Source organism: Monodelphis domestica, chromosome 1, assembly GCF_027887165.1.
Source record: "Monodelphis domestica isolate mMonDom1 chromosome 1, mMonDom1.pri, whole genome shotgun sequence".
NCBI classification, from domain to species: domain Eukaryota; kingdom Metazoa; phylum Chordata; class Mammalia; order Didelphimorphia; family Didelphidae; genus Monodelphis; species Monodelphis domestica.
This window is the reverse complement of record NC_077227.1, coordinates 186,144,063-186,162,251: the sequence shown is the minus strand read 5'-3', so window position 1 is coordinate 186,162,251 and position 18,189 is coordinate 186,144,063. Positions and strand designations below refer to the sequence as shown.

Sequence of the window (18,189 nt, the reverse complement as noted above, 5' to 3'; positions counted from 1 at the left end):
GGAAAGATTTTAAGGGTTAAGGAGGCATTTCTATAAACTCATTTAAAAACATTTAATTTTAGAAGGTAAGATGGGGGGAGGGAGGGTCACATTTTGAAAGAAGCATGTGGTGAATTCAAAGAGAAGAAGGGTGACTCATCAATAAATATCCCCCAACCTCTGTACTCTTATTTCTCAAGTCCATGCCTTTGAATGTGTCCTTCATATCCAGAATGTATTCTCTTCTTAACTACAACTCTTGGCAAAAGCGACACTTTCCAGTCCTAAAGGCTTCACATGATATCTTAGGATCTAGGGGCTTTCCACTTAGAAACTGAGGAATATAGAAATTTTAAAATGTTTTCTTTTGTGTTTAGATGATGGAAAACATGGACTATGGAACTAATGAAGAAAATATTGTAACAACCCGTCAACAAACTGTTGAACAGTGATTTTGGGTGGATCTGCAATAATATGTTATATACATTTTTCTACAAAGAGACAATGAAGTTTGATTTTTTAAAATAAGAATTTTGAAAGGGAAATCTGAAAGAACATTCAATAATTTGTAATGCTTGCAAAATATGTATTTTTTTATGAGCTGATACAAAGAAGTACAGCATAAATAATTAAAATGTACTTTAAGAGCCAAAATATTAGTTGTGCCTTCACATTAAATAAAAGCATATTGTCTGTGCAATTTTCAAATGCAATGTATACAGAATACTTTTTTTTCTGAAAGCATTTCTTGCTCCTGGGCCTCTGGTTAAACACTTCTTCTGGATTGAATTTGGTTCTATGACTAATGACAAATGGCTATTTTTGTCACAGTGAGCCTCTGAACAGATTATACTATTAAAGAATCATACAGATATTTTTATCAGTCCATATATATGTAGAAATAACTAAAATATAAAAGACAGTAGTTCTCTTTTTTTTTTTTAATGAATAATTGACCCTCTCAAGTAAGCAGGGAATAGAATCTTAATTTGGGGAATATGGAGAAGATGTTATTTTTTATATAACATAAAGGAACTTTACAATTGGGAGCCAAATTAAGGGTTATTTTACACATCTTATTGTAACCTTTTTTTGCAATAGCAGATATTAAGAAAATAGAGGACTAAAATTTTAATTGCTAGCACCAAAATTTAATTTCTGATTTCCAATGGTTTACCATTTCTTGATGTGGTAGCTTTCATCTTTTCATTAACATTAGATTTGGCTTAAATGGGTGTAATCAGGTAGTGGTAAAATGGTAGCCTGTGTGATATAATGGGAAGAACATGAACTTGTCAAGAACTTGGTTTTAGTCCTTGTCATTAACTTCTGCTTTTGTTTCTTCTCCTGTGTAAAAGTTAGATTAGATGAACTCTGAAGTCCCTGCCTACTCTAATATTCAGTGATTTAAGGCTCATCAAATTAGGAATCTGGCAGTTAATTCAAAGACATAAATCCTGATAGAGGACAGTGAGTCAAAATCACCTTTATACCTTTTTTTTCCTTTTTTGCTCTTCTTGTGAATTCTTAAACAATGAAAGAAACACAAAATTGATTTTGCAATTGCCAAGATATTACAGTTCAGTAAATAATTTTGAAAATATGTGTGGCTATAATCTTCCATTTTTAAGGACAAAATTTACTTACCAGAAGTTATGGCTAATATTTCTCTTTATCAAAGATCAGACATATGACACAGACAAAATTTGGACCATGAGGGAATTTCGTTCTTTGGTTTAATGTTTAACTTTGCTTAAGTAAATTACCAATGGAAAAGAGGCTAAAATAATTAAACATAGCATATTAAAACAATTCCCTTTGGGCCCTCTGAATACTTGAGCCCTTAGTTTTGCTTAGAATTTAAGGCCATAGTATTTAAGAATCAAAGGGAACCTTAAGAATTGTCTGGTCTTGTCCTCTTCAGTTTGAAAATGTATAAACTAAAGTCCAGAGAGTTTGTAAGCCAAATTAACACTAGTTATTGACCTAATTGGGACCAAAACCTAGGCTTTTGTAGGTTCTCACTGAATGAATGCCTTATTTGAGACAAAAAAATAAGAAATAAAGAAAAATTAAGAAGGAAAGTTTCATATTGCAAATCCAGTTTATTTGGGAGATTCTCATAGTGAAAGAGTGAATGATGAATTAAATTGCTTTAAAAAGGTTCACCTATATTTTGACATACATCAGTAAGATTTTTCATTTAGTAGATTCTTTTGAAAAAATGCCCTTTCATCTAAACTGACAGTTGAAGCCTTAAAAACATGATTATCCTTTTCTACTTTATTAAATTAACCCAAAATAGCATGAGATTTTGTCTGTTGCATATGCCTTAAAATAAAGATTCCATTTCATATCATTGAAAAAATAATTACTTAAATATGTTTAATTTAATAATCTTTCTGCTTCTTGAAATATAACAAATTTTCCAGTTCGAAAATGAGCTTCTTTGATACAATTTTCTTATTTCTAAGCATTGCTTTATTGCTGCTTTCAGTGGTAAAACTTATTTTTAGTTAAAACTATTGAAAGAACTCAACTTATTCATAACTTTCATAGATTTAATGTGTTGTTTAAAAAGTTATATTGGTCAGTGCAAGAACTGAAATATAACAGTTAAGATAAAAGTTAAACAAGTTTTTAACTTTGTAACTTTAAAGTATCTATAATAAAATTACCTAATCACCAAAAACAAAGTCCAAAACAATCTCAAATGAGTAAAAATTGCTTCACATTTTTTTCTCCTATTAGTTTCAGAAGAAAAAGTTTCCTTTTTTGTTTTTCTCATAAAACAATAAATTTGCATCCTTAACACAGTAGAACAAATTATAACTAATATGAGATATGTAAAACTGCTTGTAGATTATAGAATATTCCTTCTATGTGGAATATGTAAATATATGTGTGTGTTTGTATACATATAACTTTTATTTATTTAGATTCAGATGCTACTAATATGTGAGGCTACTAAGGTTGGAGAAAGGATCTCAACATTCCTCTGCATTTGAGTTTTCCTATTCAAATTATGGAATGTGTACCTGAGAAACTTTTAAATTTTCTGATTCTCTTTTCCCCAAGTTACATAAACTTAACCTTTTAAATTATTATTTAGAGTGTAAGTTCTTTGGCTTTTTTTAAGTGAAAATTTTGGTCTCTCTAACGGTTGGTCTTTGGACATAGAGGTCTAAGGGAAGTGGACTTGTTTAAAGAGAAAATAACCAAGCTTTGCAAACTCACACAAAAGGTGTTTGATAGATATTCATTGAATTGAATTCTGGTTTCTTCATTGGAAAAAAATCATATTTCTGAATATCAAACTTTTTTTATCAGTGTGTGTGTATATATGCTTAATTAGTGAAACTTCTTTCCCAATGTTAGCCAATGAGATTTTTTTAAAGGATGCTTTTCATTCTAGTGGAAGGCATTAGATTAGGAATATTTTCTAGTTCTCATGAACACTGACTGTAATTATGTGACACTGGGCAAGTTTGTGTTACACAAACACAGCTTTTGACCAATTTAGGTCAGATCGATCAGCTTTGTTATTTTTGCCCATACAATGCCAAATCATTCGCTTGCGGTGTTAATGTTTAACTTTTTCTTTTGCATTTTGTGGATGCTCAGCCCTCTGACAATTTATGTAAAATTACTGTCCTTTTTACCAAATAGAAAAATCATAAAAGAAAAATGCACAATAGTATCTCCACTTACATACTTCTTTATAGTTTTCAAAATACTTCCCTCAAAACCACCATATAAATGTCATATATAAAATCACTTTGAGTTTCTCAAACAACAAAAAAATACAAATTGAAGATACCTAAATTGAATTGCTAAACTTTTTGTAATTTGTACATTTAATATTATGCAGTATTACTTGAGTAAACATTCTTCATTACTACTTAGCTTTAAAGCCATCCTTATAATATTTCCATTATTTAGGACAAAGGTTTTTATTTCTGTGGAAAAAGCTGGCAGTGATGAAATGAGACATTCAGAAAAAAAGTTTTCATCTAACACCCAAAAGCCAACCATTATTAGTTGTGAAGAAGGAACATTTGCAATAAATAATGAAAAATTGTAGAAAATGTAACCATGAATTATTAACTCCTTTTGAAAGCCACTAAACGACTTGCAGTTATCTTCAAGGGTAAACATTGTTAAAAGTTAAGGCTCTTTACTAACCTGAAAACGAAGCAGTTTGTTAGCGATATCTCTACTTAACTTTTACTATCAAAGTGGCCCAAAATATTATTCAGTTCAAATGTACAGAAAAAGACTTATCTGTAAAAATCTTATTTTTTAAATAGCAAATAGTTGTATTTTCATTTCCTAAATGATTCATTTAGTGTGGCATTTATTTTTTAATAATTTAATGGAACTGAAAGGAATATTTATGATTTGCATTTTAGTGTTTGTATTAACCTAAAACTTAACATTATAAGCTTTCTTTTGCAGAAACATGTTAAAATTAATTTCAAGTTTTTTCAATTAAGACAATTATGCATTATGCTTTGAATTACCATTGTGATGTACAAATACTGACAAGATAAAATAATATTTTAAATGTATTTTATGAAATTTGGTATTAAATACATTTTCTTTTAAAAATTATTGTGGTTCTTTTATATTTTGAATTATGGGAAAAAATAGCAACTGAGACCTATTAGAATGGTGCTGCCCTCACATAATCACCAGTTATAGAAGAGACCTCCACTGCCGTTTAATCCAACCCATATATAAAAGGGTTCTTACACAAATATCAATCTGCACTATAATACACCTGACAAGTAGTCTTCCAGCCTGTGCTTAGAGACCGTTAAGAAGTAGAAACTCCATACAGCTCATTCTCTTTTTGGACAGCTCCAATTGTCAATGGATTTGAAAGATTTTCCTGACATCAAACTTAAGTTTTCCTCTACAACTTGCAGCCATTATTTCTGCTTTTGTTCCCTTGGGCCAAATAAAAGTCTAGTTCCTCTTCCTCTTGATAGCACTTTAAGTACCTGAGAAGATAACTATCAGATCCTACTTGAGTCTTGCCTTTTCCAGGCTTAACATCACATATTTGTTCAAAAGATCTTCATAAGACATGGACTCAAGGCCCTTCACACTTCTAGTTACCTTTTCCTAGAGACTCCAGATTATCAATGTCTTTAAAACTGTAACAAAGATATTTAAATAGGTCCAAAATCATTTCTGATGGATTACTTTGACAGTGGCTTTAATGAAAATTTTAATTGAATTGGACTGTGTTGATATTTACATTTCAGAAATTATCAAAGAAAAAATCCCCAGGTCCAGATGGATTCACAGATGAATTCTATCAAACATTCAAAGAACAACTAATCCCAATATTATACAAACTATTTGACAGAATAACCAAAGAAGGAGTTCTACCAAATTCATTTTACAACACAAACATGGTACTGATCCCAAAGCCAGGCAGGTCAAAAACAGAGAAAGAAAACTATAGACCAATTTCCCTAGTGAATATAGATGCAAAAATCTTAAATAGGATACTAGCAAAAAGACTCCAGCAAGTCATCACAAGGGTTATCCACTACGATCAGGTAGGGTTCATACCAGGAATGCAAGGATGATTCAATATTAGGAAAACCATCCTCATAATTGACCATATTAACAAGCAAACTGACAAAATCACGTGATTATCTCAATAGATGCAGAAAAAGCCTTTGACAAAATACAACACTCATTCCTATTGAAAACACTAGAAAGTATAGGAATAGAAGGGTCTTTCCTAAAAATAATAAACAATATATATCTCAAACCATCAGCAAACATCATCTGCAATGGGGATAAACTAGAAGCCTTCCCAATATGATCAGGAGTGAAACAAGGATGTCCATTATCACCCCTATTATTTAGCATGGTACTAGAAACACTAGCAATACCAATTAGAGAAGAAAAAGAAATTGAAGGTATTGTAATAGACAATGAGGAGACCAAGCTATCACTCTTTGCCGATGATATGATGGTTTACTTAAAAAATCCTAGAGAATCAATCAAAAAGCTAGCTGAAATGATCAACTTTAGCAAAGTTACAGTATACAAAATAAACCTGCATAAGTCATCAGCATTTCTATACATCTCCAACCCATTTCAGCAGCAAGAATTAGAAAGAGATTCCATTTAAAATCACCCTAGAAAATATAAAATACTTAGGAATGTATCTGCTGAGTCAAACACAGGAACTATATGAACACAACTACAAAACACCCTCCACACAATTAAAACCAGATCTAAACAACTGGAAAAACATTGATTATTCATGGGTGGGATGAGCTAACAATAAAAATGACAATCCTACCCAAATTAATTTACTTATTTAGTGCCATACCCATTGAACTACCAAAAAACTTTTTTTACTGAATTGGGAAAAAAACATAACAAAGTTCATTTGGAAGAACAAAAGATCAAGGATATCCAGGGAAATAATGAAAAAAAAAATACAAAGGAAAGTGGCCTTGCAGTCCCAGATCTCAAACTATACTATAAAGCAGTGGTCATCAAAACAATTTGGTACTGGCTAAGAGACAGAAAGGAGGATCAGTGGAATAGATTTGGGGTAAATGACCTCAGTAAGACTGTCTATGATAAGCCCAAAGATTCCAGCTTTTGGGACCAAAACTCACTATTTAATAAAAAAAAAAACTGCTGGGAAAATTGGAATTGTATGAGAGAGATTAGGTTTGGATTAACATCTCATACCCTACACCAAGAAAATCTCAGAATGGGTGAATGACCTGAATATAAAAAAGGAAAGTATAAGCAATTAGGCAAACACAGAATAGTATACATGTCAGACCTTTGGGAAGGGAAAGATTTTTAAACCAAGCAAGACTTAGAAAGAGTCACAAAATGTAAAATAAATAATTCTGACTACATCAAATTAAAAAGTTTTTGTACAAACAAAACCAATGTAACTAAAATCAGAAGGGAAGCAACAAACTGGGAAACAATCTTTATAAAAACCTCTGACAAAGGTTTAATTACTCAAATTTACAAAGAGCTAAATCAATTATACAAAAAATCAAGCCATTCTCCAATTGATAAATGGGCAAGGGACATGAACAGGCAGTTCTCAGCCAAAGAAATCAAAACTATTAATAAGCACATGAAAAAGTGCTCTAAATCTCTTATAATCAGAGAGATGCAAATCAAAACAACTCTGAGGTATCACCTCACACCTAGCAGATTGGCTAACATGACAGCAAAGGAAAGTAATGAATGTTGGAGGGGATGTGGCAAAGTGGGGACATTAATTCATTGCTGGTGGAGTTGTGAATTGATCCAACCATTCTGGAGAACAATTTGGAACTATGCCCAAAGGGCGATAAAAGACTGTCTGCCCTTTGATCCAGCCATAGTACTGCTGGGTTTGTACCCCAAAGAGATAATAAGGAAAAAGACTTGTACAAGAATATTCATAGCTGTGCTCTTTGTGGTGGCCAAAAATTGGAAAATATGGGGATGCCCTTCAATTGGGGAATGGCTGAACAAATTGTGGTATATGCTGGTGATGGAATACTATTGTGCTCAAAGGAATAATAAAGTGGAGGAATTCCATGGAGACTGGAACAACCTCCAGGAAGTGATGCAGAGCGAGAGGAGCAGAACCAGGAGAACATTGTACACAGAGACTAATACACTGTGGTACCTTTGAATGTAATGGACTTCTCCATTAGTGGCAATGCAGTTATACTGAACAACTTGGAGGGATCTATGAGAAAAAAAACACTATCCACATTCAGAGGAAAAACTGTGGGAGTAAAAACACGGAAGAAAAACAACTGCTTGATTACATGGCTCGATGGGGATATGGTTGGAGATGTAGACTCTAAATGAACATTCTAGTGCCCACATCAACAACATGGAAATGGGTTCTGATCAAGGACACGACACAAGTAATACTCAATGAAATTGTGAGTTGGCTGCAGGAAGGGTGAGAGGAGGGGAGAGAGGGAAACAATGTAATTATTGTAACCAAGGAATAATGTTCTAAATTGACTAAATAAACTTATTCAAATGGGGAAAAAAAGAAAAAAATTATCAAGTTAAAACGTATTCTTGGTTGTAGTTAATAAATATGTCTTAGTTGTTTCCACATGTTAAACTATTCCCACCACCCAGAATGTTCTCTTTCTGTCTATCCAAATCATACTTACCCTTAAAAATCTCATTTCAAGACCCACTTGTTCATGAAACTGATTTCTCTTCATATTAGTGCTTTGTGTCCTGCCCTCACTTAATCTGTACCACACATTTTAGTATTCTTTTTTTTAACCTGGATTCTTAGTTGTATGGGTATATGGTATATATGTTTGTTCTCACCTGAGAAGGTAAACTTCAGGATAAGAATTATGCCATATATAGTTTAGTGTGTTCCTGTATCTTCCATATCTTCCATATCTTCATGAAAACAAGATGAATATCTCTTGAGTATAGCCAAGCTTTGTTTATTTTATACTTTATCTATTTACATTTATATTTGTTTTAAAATTTGGATTTTTCAATTGGGGAATGGCTGAACAAATTGTGGTATATGTTGGTGATGGAATACTATTGTGCTCAAAGGAATAATAAAGTGGAGGATTTCCATGTGAACTGGAACAACCTCCAGGAAGTGATGCAGAGCGAGAGGAGCAGAACCAGGAGAACATTGTACACAGAGACAAACACACTGTGGTATCATCGAACGTAATGGACTTCTCCATTAGTGGTGGTGTAATGTCCCTGCACAATCTGCAGGGATCAAGGAGAAAAAAACACTATCCAAAAGCAGAGGACAAACTGAGGGAATAGAAACACCAAGGAAAAGCAACTGCCTGACTACAATGGCTGAGGGGACATGACAGAGGAAAGACTCGGAGCGAACACTCTGATGCAAATACTAACAACATGGCAATGGGTTCAAGTCAAGAACACATATGATACCAGTGGAATCACACTTCGGCCACGGGGGGTGGAAGGGAGGAAAAGAAAATGATCTTTGTCTTTAATGAAAAATGCATGGAAATGATCAAATAAAATACTATAAAATTAAAAAAATAAATAAATAAATGTTGGAGAGGATGTGGCAAAATTGGGACACTAAGGCTTTGCTGGTGGAGTTGTGAATTGATCCAACCATTCTGGAAGGTAATTTGGAATTATGCCCAAAGGGCATTAAAAGACTGTCTTCCCTTTGATCCAACAACATCACTGCTAGGTTTATACCCCAAAGAGACAATAAGTAAGAAGACTTGTACAAAAATATTTATAGATGCATTCTTTGTGGTGGCAAAAAAAATTGGAAAATGAAGCCCTTCAATAGGGGAATGGCTGAAGAAATTGTGGTATATGTTGGTGATGGAATACTAGAGAATTTCATGTGAACTGGAACGACCTCCAGGAATTGATGCAGAATGAGAGGAGCAGAACCAGGAGAACATTGTATACAGAGACTGATGACACTGTGGCACAATTGAACATAATGAACTACTCTGCTAGCAGCAGTGCAATGATACAGTATAATTCTGAGGGACTTATAAGAAAGAATGCTATCCACATCCATAGAAAGAACTATGGGAGTAGAAACATAGAAGGAAAATATTTCCTTGATCACATGGGTTGATGGGGATATGATTGGGGATATAGACTCTAAATGATCACTATTTTATAAATATTAATAATATGGAAATAGGTCTTGATCAATGGTACATGTAAAACTCAGTTTAATTGCTTCTTGGCTACAAGGGGGGGGAGGAGGAAAGGTAAAGACTATGAATCATGTAACCATGGGAAAATATTCTAAATTAATTAACTAAATAAATTTAAAATAAAAAAAATAAATAAAAATAAAAAAAAATAAAAAAAAATTTGGATTTTTCCTTGAACTAGGCTGTAATTTTAAAATGTACTTTCGTGATTAAATGAAGTATAGTCTAGAATTATAGGTAATGATATTTGCATTGAAAATTTTAAACTTTCTCTATTATCCTCTAGAAACCTTATTTCTAACTAATATTTTCCATATAGTGGACATTCACTAAATATTTTTAGAATTTAGGGGGCAGCTGGATAGCTCAGTGGATTGAGAGCCAGGCCTGGATGGGAGGTCCTGGGTTCAAATCTGCCCTCAGACACTTCCCAGCTGTGTGACCCTGAGCAAGTCACTTGACCCCCATTGCCTAGCCCTGACCACTCTTCTGCCTAGGAACCAATACACAGTATTGATTCCATGACAGAAAGTAAGGGTTAAAAAAAAATAGAATTTAACCTTTTCCTCTTAAATGCTCTGAACAGGCTCAGCAATAAGCTATATAGATTTTTTCCTTTGAGGAAATGAAAATTTTATAACATGTCAAATTGCTTTCATTTTTTTATTTTAAAAAACCACCACCATATTTCTCTTGAGCTGACTTAGCTTTTCCCCTTGTCTGGAGCATGGAAATAGAGACTAGATGGTATCTTTGAATTCCTTTCCAGATTTTTCAGTTTATGGAACAAGATAAAAGGGGGTAGGGAGAATTCTATTAAAGGTGACTTCAAATGACAGAATCAACAACTTATTCAAATGTGGAAGGCTTCCAAGTCATTTGTTTATACAATACAGAAAAGGTACTTATATTAGGATTCTGATTCATTTACATTTTACCTTAACCATTTGGATTTTAGTTGATTAATGCTCTGCCAATCATCCTGTCCCAGGAGGGAAGTTATATCATGAAAATTCAACACTATAGCCAACCTGCTGATGAGCCTTTCCAAATTTTACTAGGCTGGTCATTGGTCAAAAGGCACTCAGTCCCTTCACGAGCCCTTATTTGTAGCCTTTCCAATGTGATAGAATTGCCAGAGTTTTTGGAGTAGGGATAATGTGGGTCGTGTAAAACATTCTGCAAACTAGTGCTTAAATTGAGAGGTTTATAATAAGGTTATAGGTTCATCATAAGGTTAACTACCAAGTATAATTTGGGGGACTCACACCAGGTTATCAAGATTCCCTATAAAGGCATGAGAGAAAAACCCTGCTAATTAAACCAGAACTATATGCCCCCCAAAATTCCTTCTATTATGATTTCATCTAGGAAGGGAAAGCATTTTTTTTAATCTTCACATAGAAAACAGGTCTATGATACTTCATTGATTTATTACTTTCAAAATCCTGGGAATTTTTGCAAATTTGATGCACAGTTTCTTGAACCATCAAATTTTGCCTCAGTGTGTGTATCTGAAATTCATATATGAATGTATAGTAGATCTATAAAACCTGTATATAAAAATTGCTACCATGAGAAAAGGTTATCCTTAATATTGGATATTATATAACTTAATTATTAGAAGTCAGTTGGTCTATTATACTTATAATATGTTTGGGAGTTTTACTGGATTTTTGTGCATGCTGTAATTAGTTTTTAATTACGATGAGTTGTATTAGACTTAAGACTAGCTGAATGTTGTCCCCTTAGGACCTTCATGAAAACAAGATGAATATCTCTTGAGTATAGCCAAGCTTTGTTTATTTTTATACTGTATCTATTTACATTTATATTTGTTTTAAAATTTGGGGTTTTCCTTGAACTAGGCTGTAATTTTAAAATGCATTTTGGTGATTAAATGAAGTATAGTCTAGAATTATAGGTAATGATATTTGCATTGAAAAATTTAAACTTTCTCTGTTATCCTCTAGAAACCTTATTTCTAACTAATATTTTATATAATTATAAATGACACAAACAGATTTTAAACAAACTAGGGTTGGAGGTAGAAAGTGTGAAGCTAGAGAATCATGTTAAAAATATACTTACCTGTTTATATGAACTGATGCAGAAAGAGTACACAATTACTACACTGATGTAAATAGAAAGAACCCCAAACCAGAAGCTGAATATTCCTCCCAAATAAGCTTTCAAGCTTATGCCTGAGAGAAAGAAATGAGAAAATGTACCTCCTTCCTTCATTAGAGAAATAGGGCATTATGGGAGTAGAACATTGCATGTAATATAAAACTCAATTTATGTGTTGATTAGGTTTGCTGAATTGGCTTCCATTTCTCCCCTTTTAAAAAAGTATTAAAGATGTCCCATTGAATAGGGAAAGGAAAGATATTCAAAAATGAAGATAATATAAAAAATTTTTAAGTAAAAATATTTTAAGAGAAAATGCATTTACTTATATAACTTTATATGACTTACCTTCTCAAGTTTTTCAGAAAACATTGAGGTGAATAATAGTAATTCATTATGAAATGGCATTGATTGGTTATTTTAAAGCATGCAGCAGTAAGGAAAAAGTGCCACAGTATAGTCATGCCATGTTATTATCTTTAATCATCCAAAAGTGTTTAGGTCGCAAAACATGCAATTTGGGTAAATATTCTAATTTGAGTTCTCTCCAGTTCCCAAACTATGGTGATAAGCAAAGTAGTACTTCTATCTCAGGCTGAGAATTTGGGAGTTAGTGCTTATATAAATACCATCAGACTTTGTCTGCTAGGTCTATGGAGCTCATGTTTTGAGAACAAATATCTCATCTTTCTACATGCTCTCTTAGAAAAATATTGCTCTGGATAATTGAGTGCAGGTTACAGAACCAAAACAAGTTCCAGTGAAGAAAAACAGCCCTTTTGGTGGGGGGCTGGAGGGCTTGGAGGGTGGGGAAGGGGTCGCTACATTTGGCTCTAGGTTACCTCTACTCCTTTTGTCCAGCTTCGTTAATTCCATTCATTATATCCTCACATTTTCTTTAAAGGAGTTAATTTAGTTTTTAATTTGGTCAACCCAGTAATAAAGCCCTTCATCAACACAAAAGTTTAGCTCCATTCAAAGGGGAATTGCTCTCTATGGATACTGGTAAATCACTGTAGTTATGTCATAATCTAGCACCCTGGGGCTACTTAATAAATATTTATCATGTTTTGAGCCTTAAATTAGCTGTTTATGATGATAAGTTTTCTTCAAGAATGCACTAGTAGGAAAGATAGATTATAAAATATTCAAACTAAATGTGTAGAAGAAAGCTACATGTATCATTTTCCTCCTGCATGTATTTCTTTTATCTTTCAATATTTTATTTTTTTCTCAATTACATGTGAAAACAATTTTTGACAGTTTTCTAAATTTTGTGTTCCAAATTCTCTCCCTCCTTCCTCTTTCAAACATTAAGCAATTTGATAGAGGTTATCCATCTCGCATATATTTCTCCACGTATGATCTCTCCTGTCCAACTTAAGGAAAAAATATTCCTTATGAGCAAGAACCAGTAATCTGAATGCTTACCTTCCTTTTGCAAACCTTAGGATCCTACTTAAAGGTTAATTATTAGTATTATTAGAGCTTCTCCTCTACATCAGGTGTCAATTGAGATTATATTTCCAAGAGGTTTTTTCCATGAATCCATCAAGAAAAGTATCTAAATTAAATCCTACCAAAGTATTTAATGTTTACTTGGCTCCTCATTCCTTTGTTTCTAAAATACCCCTTTCTTTTGAATTAGGGAGAATTCACCTTTTTTTAGGTAACATTTTTCAGAGATGATTAATTACCTTAGAAATTTGAATTTGGGGATTTTTGTTGGATGTAATATATAATGAGTTCAGATAAATTTGTTAAAAGGACAAATAAGTACTTATGCTTCAAATCTTGAATCTTCAGTAAATCCTACTTAACAAGCTCACCTTACCATCATTCTACTCTCTCTGAAACACAGTCCAAAGATTATAGCATTTTTTCCAAAGGAAACTTCACAGCTCTTGAAGCACTTGAATGTGTTTTTGTAATAATTCACAATAACTTTTTGGAAACTATCCTGGCAATCTGAGAGAACCATTACTAATTTCATTAGAGCTTATCCATAAAAAGCAAATGGACTGCTTTGCCAGGTAGTGAATTTCCCATCACTAGAAATCTTCTAGTTCGCCATTTGTCCAGATTTGTTGTAGAAGGATTTCTCTTTCATGTGTGGATTGTACTAGATGGTCTCTGAGGCTCCTTCCAACTCAAGTTCAGATGTTAAGTTTCTTCTATTTCAAGGTACTATGTTGGAGTTTAAAAAGATGAAAAATGACATGGTACCTGCCCAAGGAAATTTATAAGTTAATAGGGAAGATAGATATAATGTATAAGGAAATAAGAATGTTACAAACTACAATGTGATAAAAGCAAAAGGAAAGATTTAGACAAGTTTCTCTAAGAAATTTCGAGGAAGAAGAGTAGATCCCTTTCAACTGGGAAAATCACAGAGAGCTTTTTGAAGAAGATGACATTTATTTCTAGAAGGAAAAGAAGGATTTCCACAGGTGAAAATGTGGAAGGAGTGTGCTCCACTCACAAAGGACGTATTGTGATAAAGGACCATTAGCCAGTTTGGCTGGAACACATAATTTGTAAAGAATGTCAAAGAAAGCCAGAAAGGTAAGTTGGGCACAAATGGTTGAAGGCTTCAAGTAATAGGCTTATGAATTTTAATTTTATCTAATAAAAAAAGACCTGAAGGTTTTTGACCAAAGGATGGAAATGGTCATTCCTGTACAGTAGGAAAATTATTTTGGCAGCTATGAAGAATGGATTGGAAAGGAGAAAAACTGCATTGTAGAAGTCCAAGAGAGAAGTGATGAACTTGTGTGACATCAGTGTGAGTGTAAAGAAGAGGACAAATATGAGAGAAATTACCAAATTACCAGGACAGACTGGACTTAGCAACTGACCGAATATTGGAAGTGAGTGAAGAAACATGACATCAAAATTTCAAGGCTGAGTGATTATGAAAATAGTGATACCATCAGTAGGAATAGGGAAATGTGGAGGAAAGGTAAATTTTGGAAAGATGATGGTGAATTCACTTTTGAACATGAGTTTGTGGTGCTATCAGAATATTCAGATGGATGTGTCTTTTTTCTTTGCATTTGGATTTTTTATTTTAATAACAAATTCCCACAAGTTTTCCAAAATTATATGATCCATATTGTCTCCCTCCTTTCTTCCCACCCCCACCCCAGCGGACTGACAAACAATTCAATCTGGGTAATACATGGATTACCATGCAGAACACATTTCCATATTATTCATTTTTATAAGAAATAATCTTATAAAATCAAAACAGATAGATGTATCTATCGGACAGTTACAAATGCAAAAATTGAGTTCAGCAGAGAAATTTGGGCAAAATGTATTCTTTGGAATTCTTCTGTTTAGAGATGGTAAATGAAATCATGGGAGTGGATAAGGTCCTTGACGGGAAGAGTGTGGGAAAAGGAGAGTCATGGATGGGGGAATCTACAGTTAAGTGTCAGGAAGAGAAAACCAAATTTTGTGAAGGAGACTGAGAACAGATAGGAGAATCAGGTTGGATAGAGCTACAATAGAGATAATATTAAAAAGAAGGAGTACTTTTCTCTTTGTTGTGAGGGGTGACTCAGAACAGTTCAGGAAGGGTTATGTTGAAAAATGTAATATAAATACAAATTAGCAATAAAAATTATTTTACATTTTTAAAAAGTAGTTAAAAACATCAAATGTTACCGAAAGATCAAGGAATTTGGGCTGAAAAGAGTTGATGATTTTACAATTAAGAGGTTCAATTAGCAGTTTTGAAGAGAATTTTTATAGTGCTCTATTATAGATAAATGAGCATATATGTGAAAATATAGCCACATAGTTCTAGAAGTTTAGTTGAAAGAGAAAAAATGGTGGAGTCTAATAACAAGTGGAACTAGCAGAATTAAAAGAAAGGTTTTTAAGATCAGCACCTGTCTTTAGGTAGAAGGAAAAGGATTCAGAAAGGAGGGAGAAATTAGAGATGAAAAGAGAAATCAGAGCAGTGCAATAGTACACTGGCTTCAGATTCACTTCATCTCATCAGTCTAGGTTTTAGTATCTTCTAAAATGAAGGGATTGTTATTAGTGGAATTGTTTTTCAACTCCAGGAGTGGGGAGGGAAGAGGGGAGGGAGACAACATGAATCATGTAACCTTGGAAAACTTATGTGTAAATTTGTTACTGAAATAAAATTTTAAAAATGTTTTAATAAGATAAAATGAAGGGATTATGCCACTAAATGATCTCTTGGCCCTTATTCAATCCTATAAAAAAGAGGGGAATAACTGACAAGGCAAAATCTCAAGGGAGAAGGAAGGGAAATAATTAGTCTTGGCAAGGAGGAAGACTCTTCCTCTATGACCAAAAAAAAAAAAAATCAGAAAGGGGCTGTTTAGGTGTGGAGAAGATTAGATCGTAGCGATAATCCTGGTCAAATAGGAAGGAAATGAGATAATCTAGTGGAAGAAATTGGAAGGAGTGTAGATAGAGCTGAGAACTTAAGGGAAGAAGATGTGTGGAAAAACTACCATGGAAAATGTGATGAGTCAATTAGAGCTGAAATTATAGCCCCCTTGATATTTGATAGCATGAATTTGTAGTCAGCATAGTTCCATGACTTCCTCTAGCAGCACTGAAAGAGCAAGAGTTTCCTCCAGCAGGAATAATAGTAAAGAAAGCAGGAATGACTAAGGGGACAAAATAGCAAAAGGGCAAGGGAACAGATTTTTAAAAGGTAGACAGTTATTTGTTGAAATGGTCCACTATGTGGTCCAGACTAGTGAGCAGCTAGATGGCTCAGTGGATTGAGAGCCAGACCCAGAGACGGGAGGTCCTGGATTCAAATTTGACCTCAAACATTTCCTAAATAGTAGGTAAGATAAAAAAAAGAAAAAAGAAAAAAAACTAGGGGGCAGCTGGGTAGCTCAGTGGATTGAGAGTTAGGCTTAGAAATGGGAGGTCCTAGGTTCAAATCTGGCCTCAGACACTTCCCAGCTGTGTGACCCTGGGCAAGTCACTTGACCCCCATTGCCTAGCCCTTACCACTCTTCTGCCTTGGAGTCAATACACAGTATTGACTCCAAGATGGAAGCTAAGGGTTTAAAAAAAAAAGCAAACTAAACTAAACAGGGGTAAGAGACTGAGAGATCAGAGAAGTGATAAAGAATAAGAAGTAAAATCAGTAGTGCTTATTTCTTTTCCTCTAATTATAATAGTAATAATAGTCAGCATTTACATAGTCTTTTAAGATTTAAGTGCATTAAGATAATACACTTTACAAATATTTTCTAATTTGATCCTTACAACAACTGGGTAAGGCAGGTGTTATTATTTTCACTTTACAGATAAGGAACATAGGTTAAGGGACTTGCTCTGGACCACATAACTAGTATCTAAGGCAGAATTTGAACTTGGGTCTCTTCTTCTGCCAATTAGCTCTTTTTTCTATGTAAGCTCTACTTTGTCTGAAATTTTACAATTTTCAAAAAATTACTAATTTAAGATTTTACATCATTATAGCATAAGCTGTAGGACTAGTTTTTGTTTGGTCAGGGTTCATTTGAATCTCCATGGTGTCTGGCATAAAGTACCTAATAAATAGAGGATGGCTAATTTATTTAGTCCCTAAAACAAGGGATACATTAATACCAAATGAGTAACCTTTCACACATTGTATAGCCACAATACCTATGTTATGGTTAAAAGAAATTGCTCTTCAAATGTGAAATTTCATGTGATTTGAGATAGAAGCAACATAATCAAGTTAAAAATAGTTGCTAGGGTGACAGTCATTCCCCTGGCATCCCTAAAATCATACCACAACTATTCATTAGCCCAATTCTAAAGCAATAGACGTTTAGTAGGCATAATGTGACTTTATGGGTGCCACAAGAACTCCTTTTATGCTAGGAAGGTGGAGATGTTTGTAACCTAAGGCTCAAAATAGCAGTGCCTATAAAATAATACATTCCCCAACCAAAGTTCCAAAGTGTATATCTGTCGGTTGTTGGAACTCAGAATGCACTTTCCCTTCGACACAATGCTTTAAATAGTATCTAGCCTCGCTCACAAATTATTTCCAAATCTAGGATATAATTGATTGGATTTAATACTAATTTATTTAATACTAAGTCCTAAAATATGAGCCCCAGAAGAAGTGGGACTTACTAGAGGTACAGCAGAAACAAGTCCCCTTCTGGGTCTAATGCCGCCCCTCGGCAATATTTTGAAATAAAGTTCAGCTCTGACACCCTCTTATCCCTTTACAGCCTTTTCCTGCCCCCCTTCAGTAGTGCTCTCCTTCCCAGGCCTCCAGAGCTGCCACATTATCTTAAACCTCAAGTCCAAGTTTGCCTTACCCTTGGGGGCATAAAGCATAGTAGCACAAGCT

General features: G+C 33.7%; 2 protein-coding genes across 7 annotated transcripts in view; one reads left to right on the top strand and one right to left on the bottom strand.

Moving 5' to 3' along the window:
• Positions 1–4,590, top strand: part of SPPL2A (signal peptide peptidase like 2A) — a 57,226-nt gene extending 52,636 nt beyond the window's left edge. For all 4 annotated transcript variants that reach the window (XR_008914878.1, XM_007479947.3, XM_007479944.3 and 1 more), the window contains one exon: positions 357–4,590. Coding sequence is in view for 2 of the 4 variants with exons in the window: in XM_007479947.3 (XP_007480009.1) it covers positions 357–431 (75 nt within the window). In the remaining 2 variants the exon portion in view is untranslated. The remainder of the gene's footprint in view (positions 1–356) is intronic.
• AP4E1 (adaptor related protein complex 4 subunit epsilon 1) overlaps positions 1–18,189 on the bottom strand; it is a 304,079-nt gene that overhangs the window by 282,809 nt on the left and 3,081 nt on the right. The gene's annotated exons all lie outside the window — the stretch shown is intronic.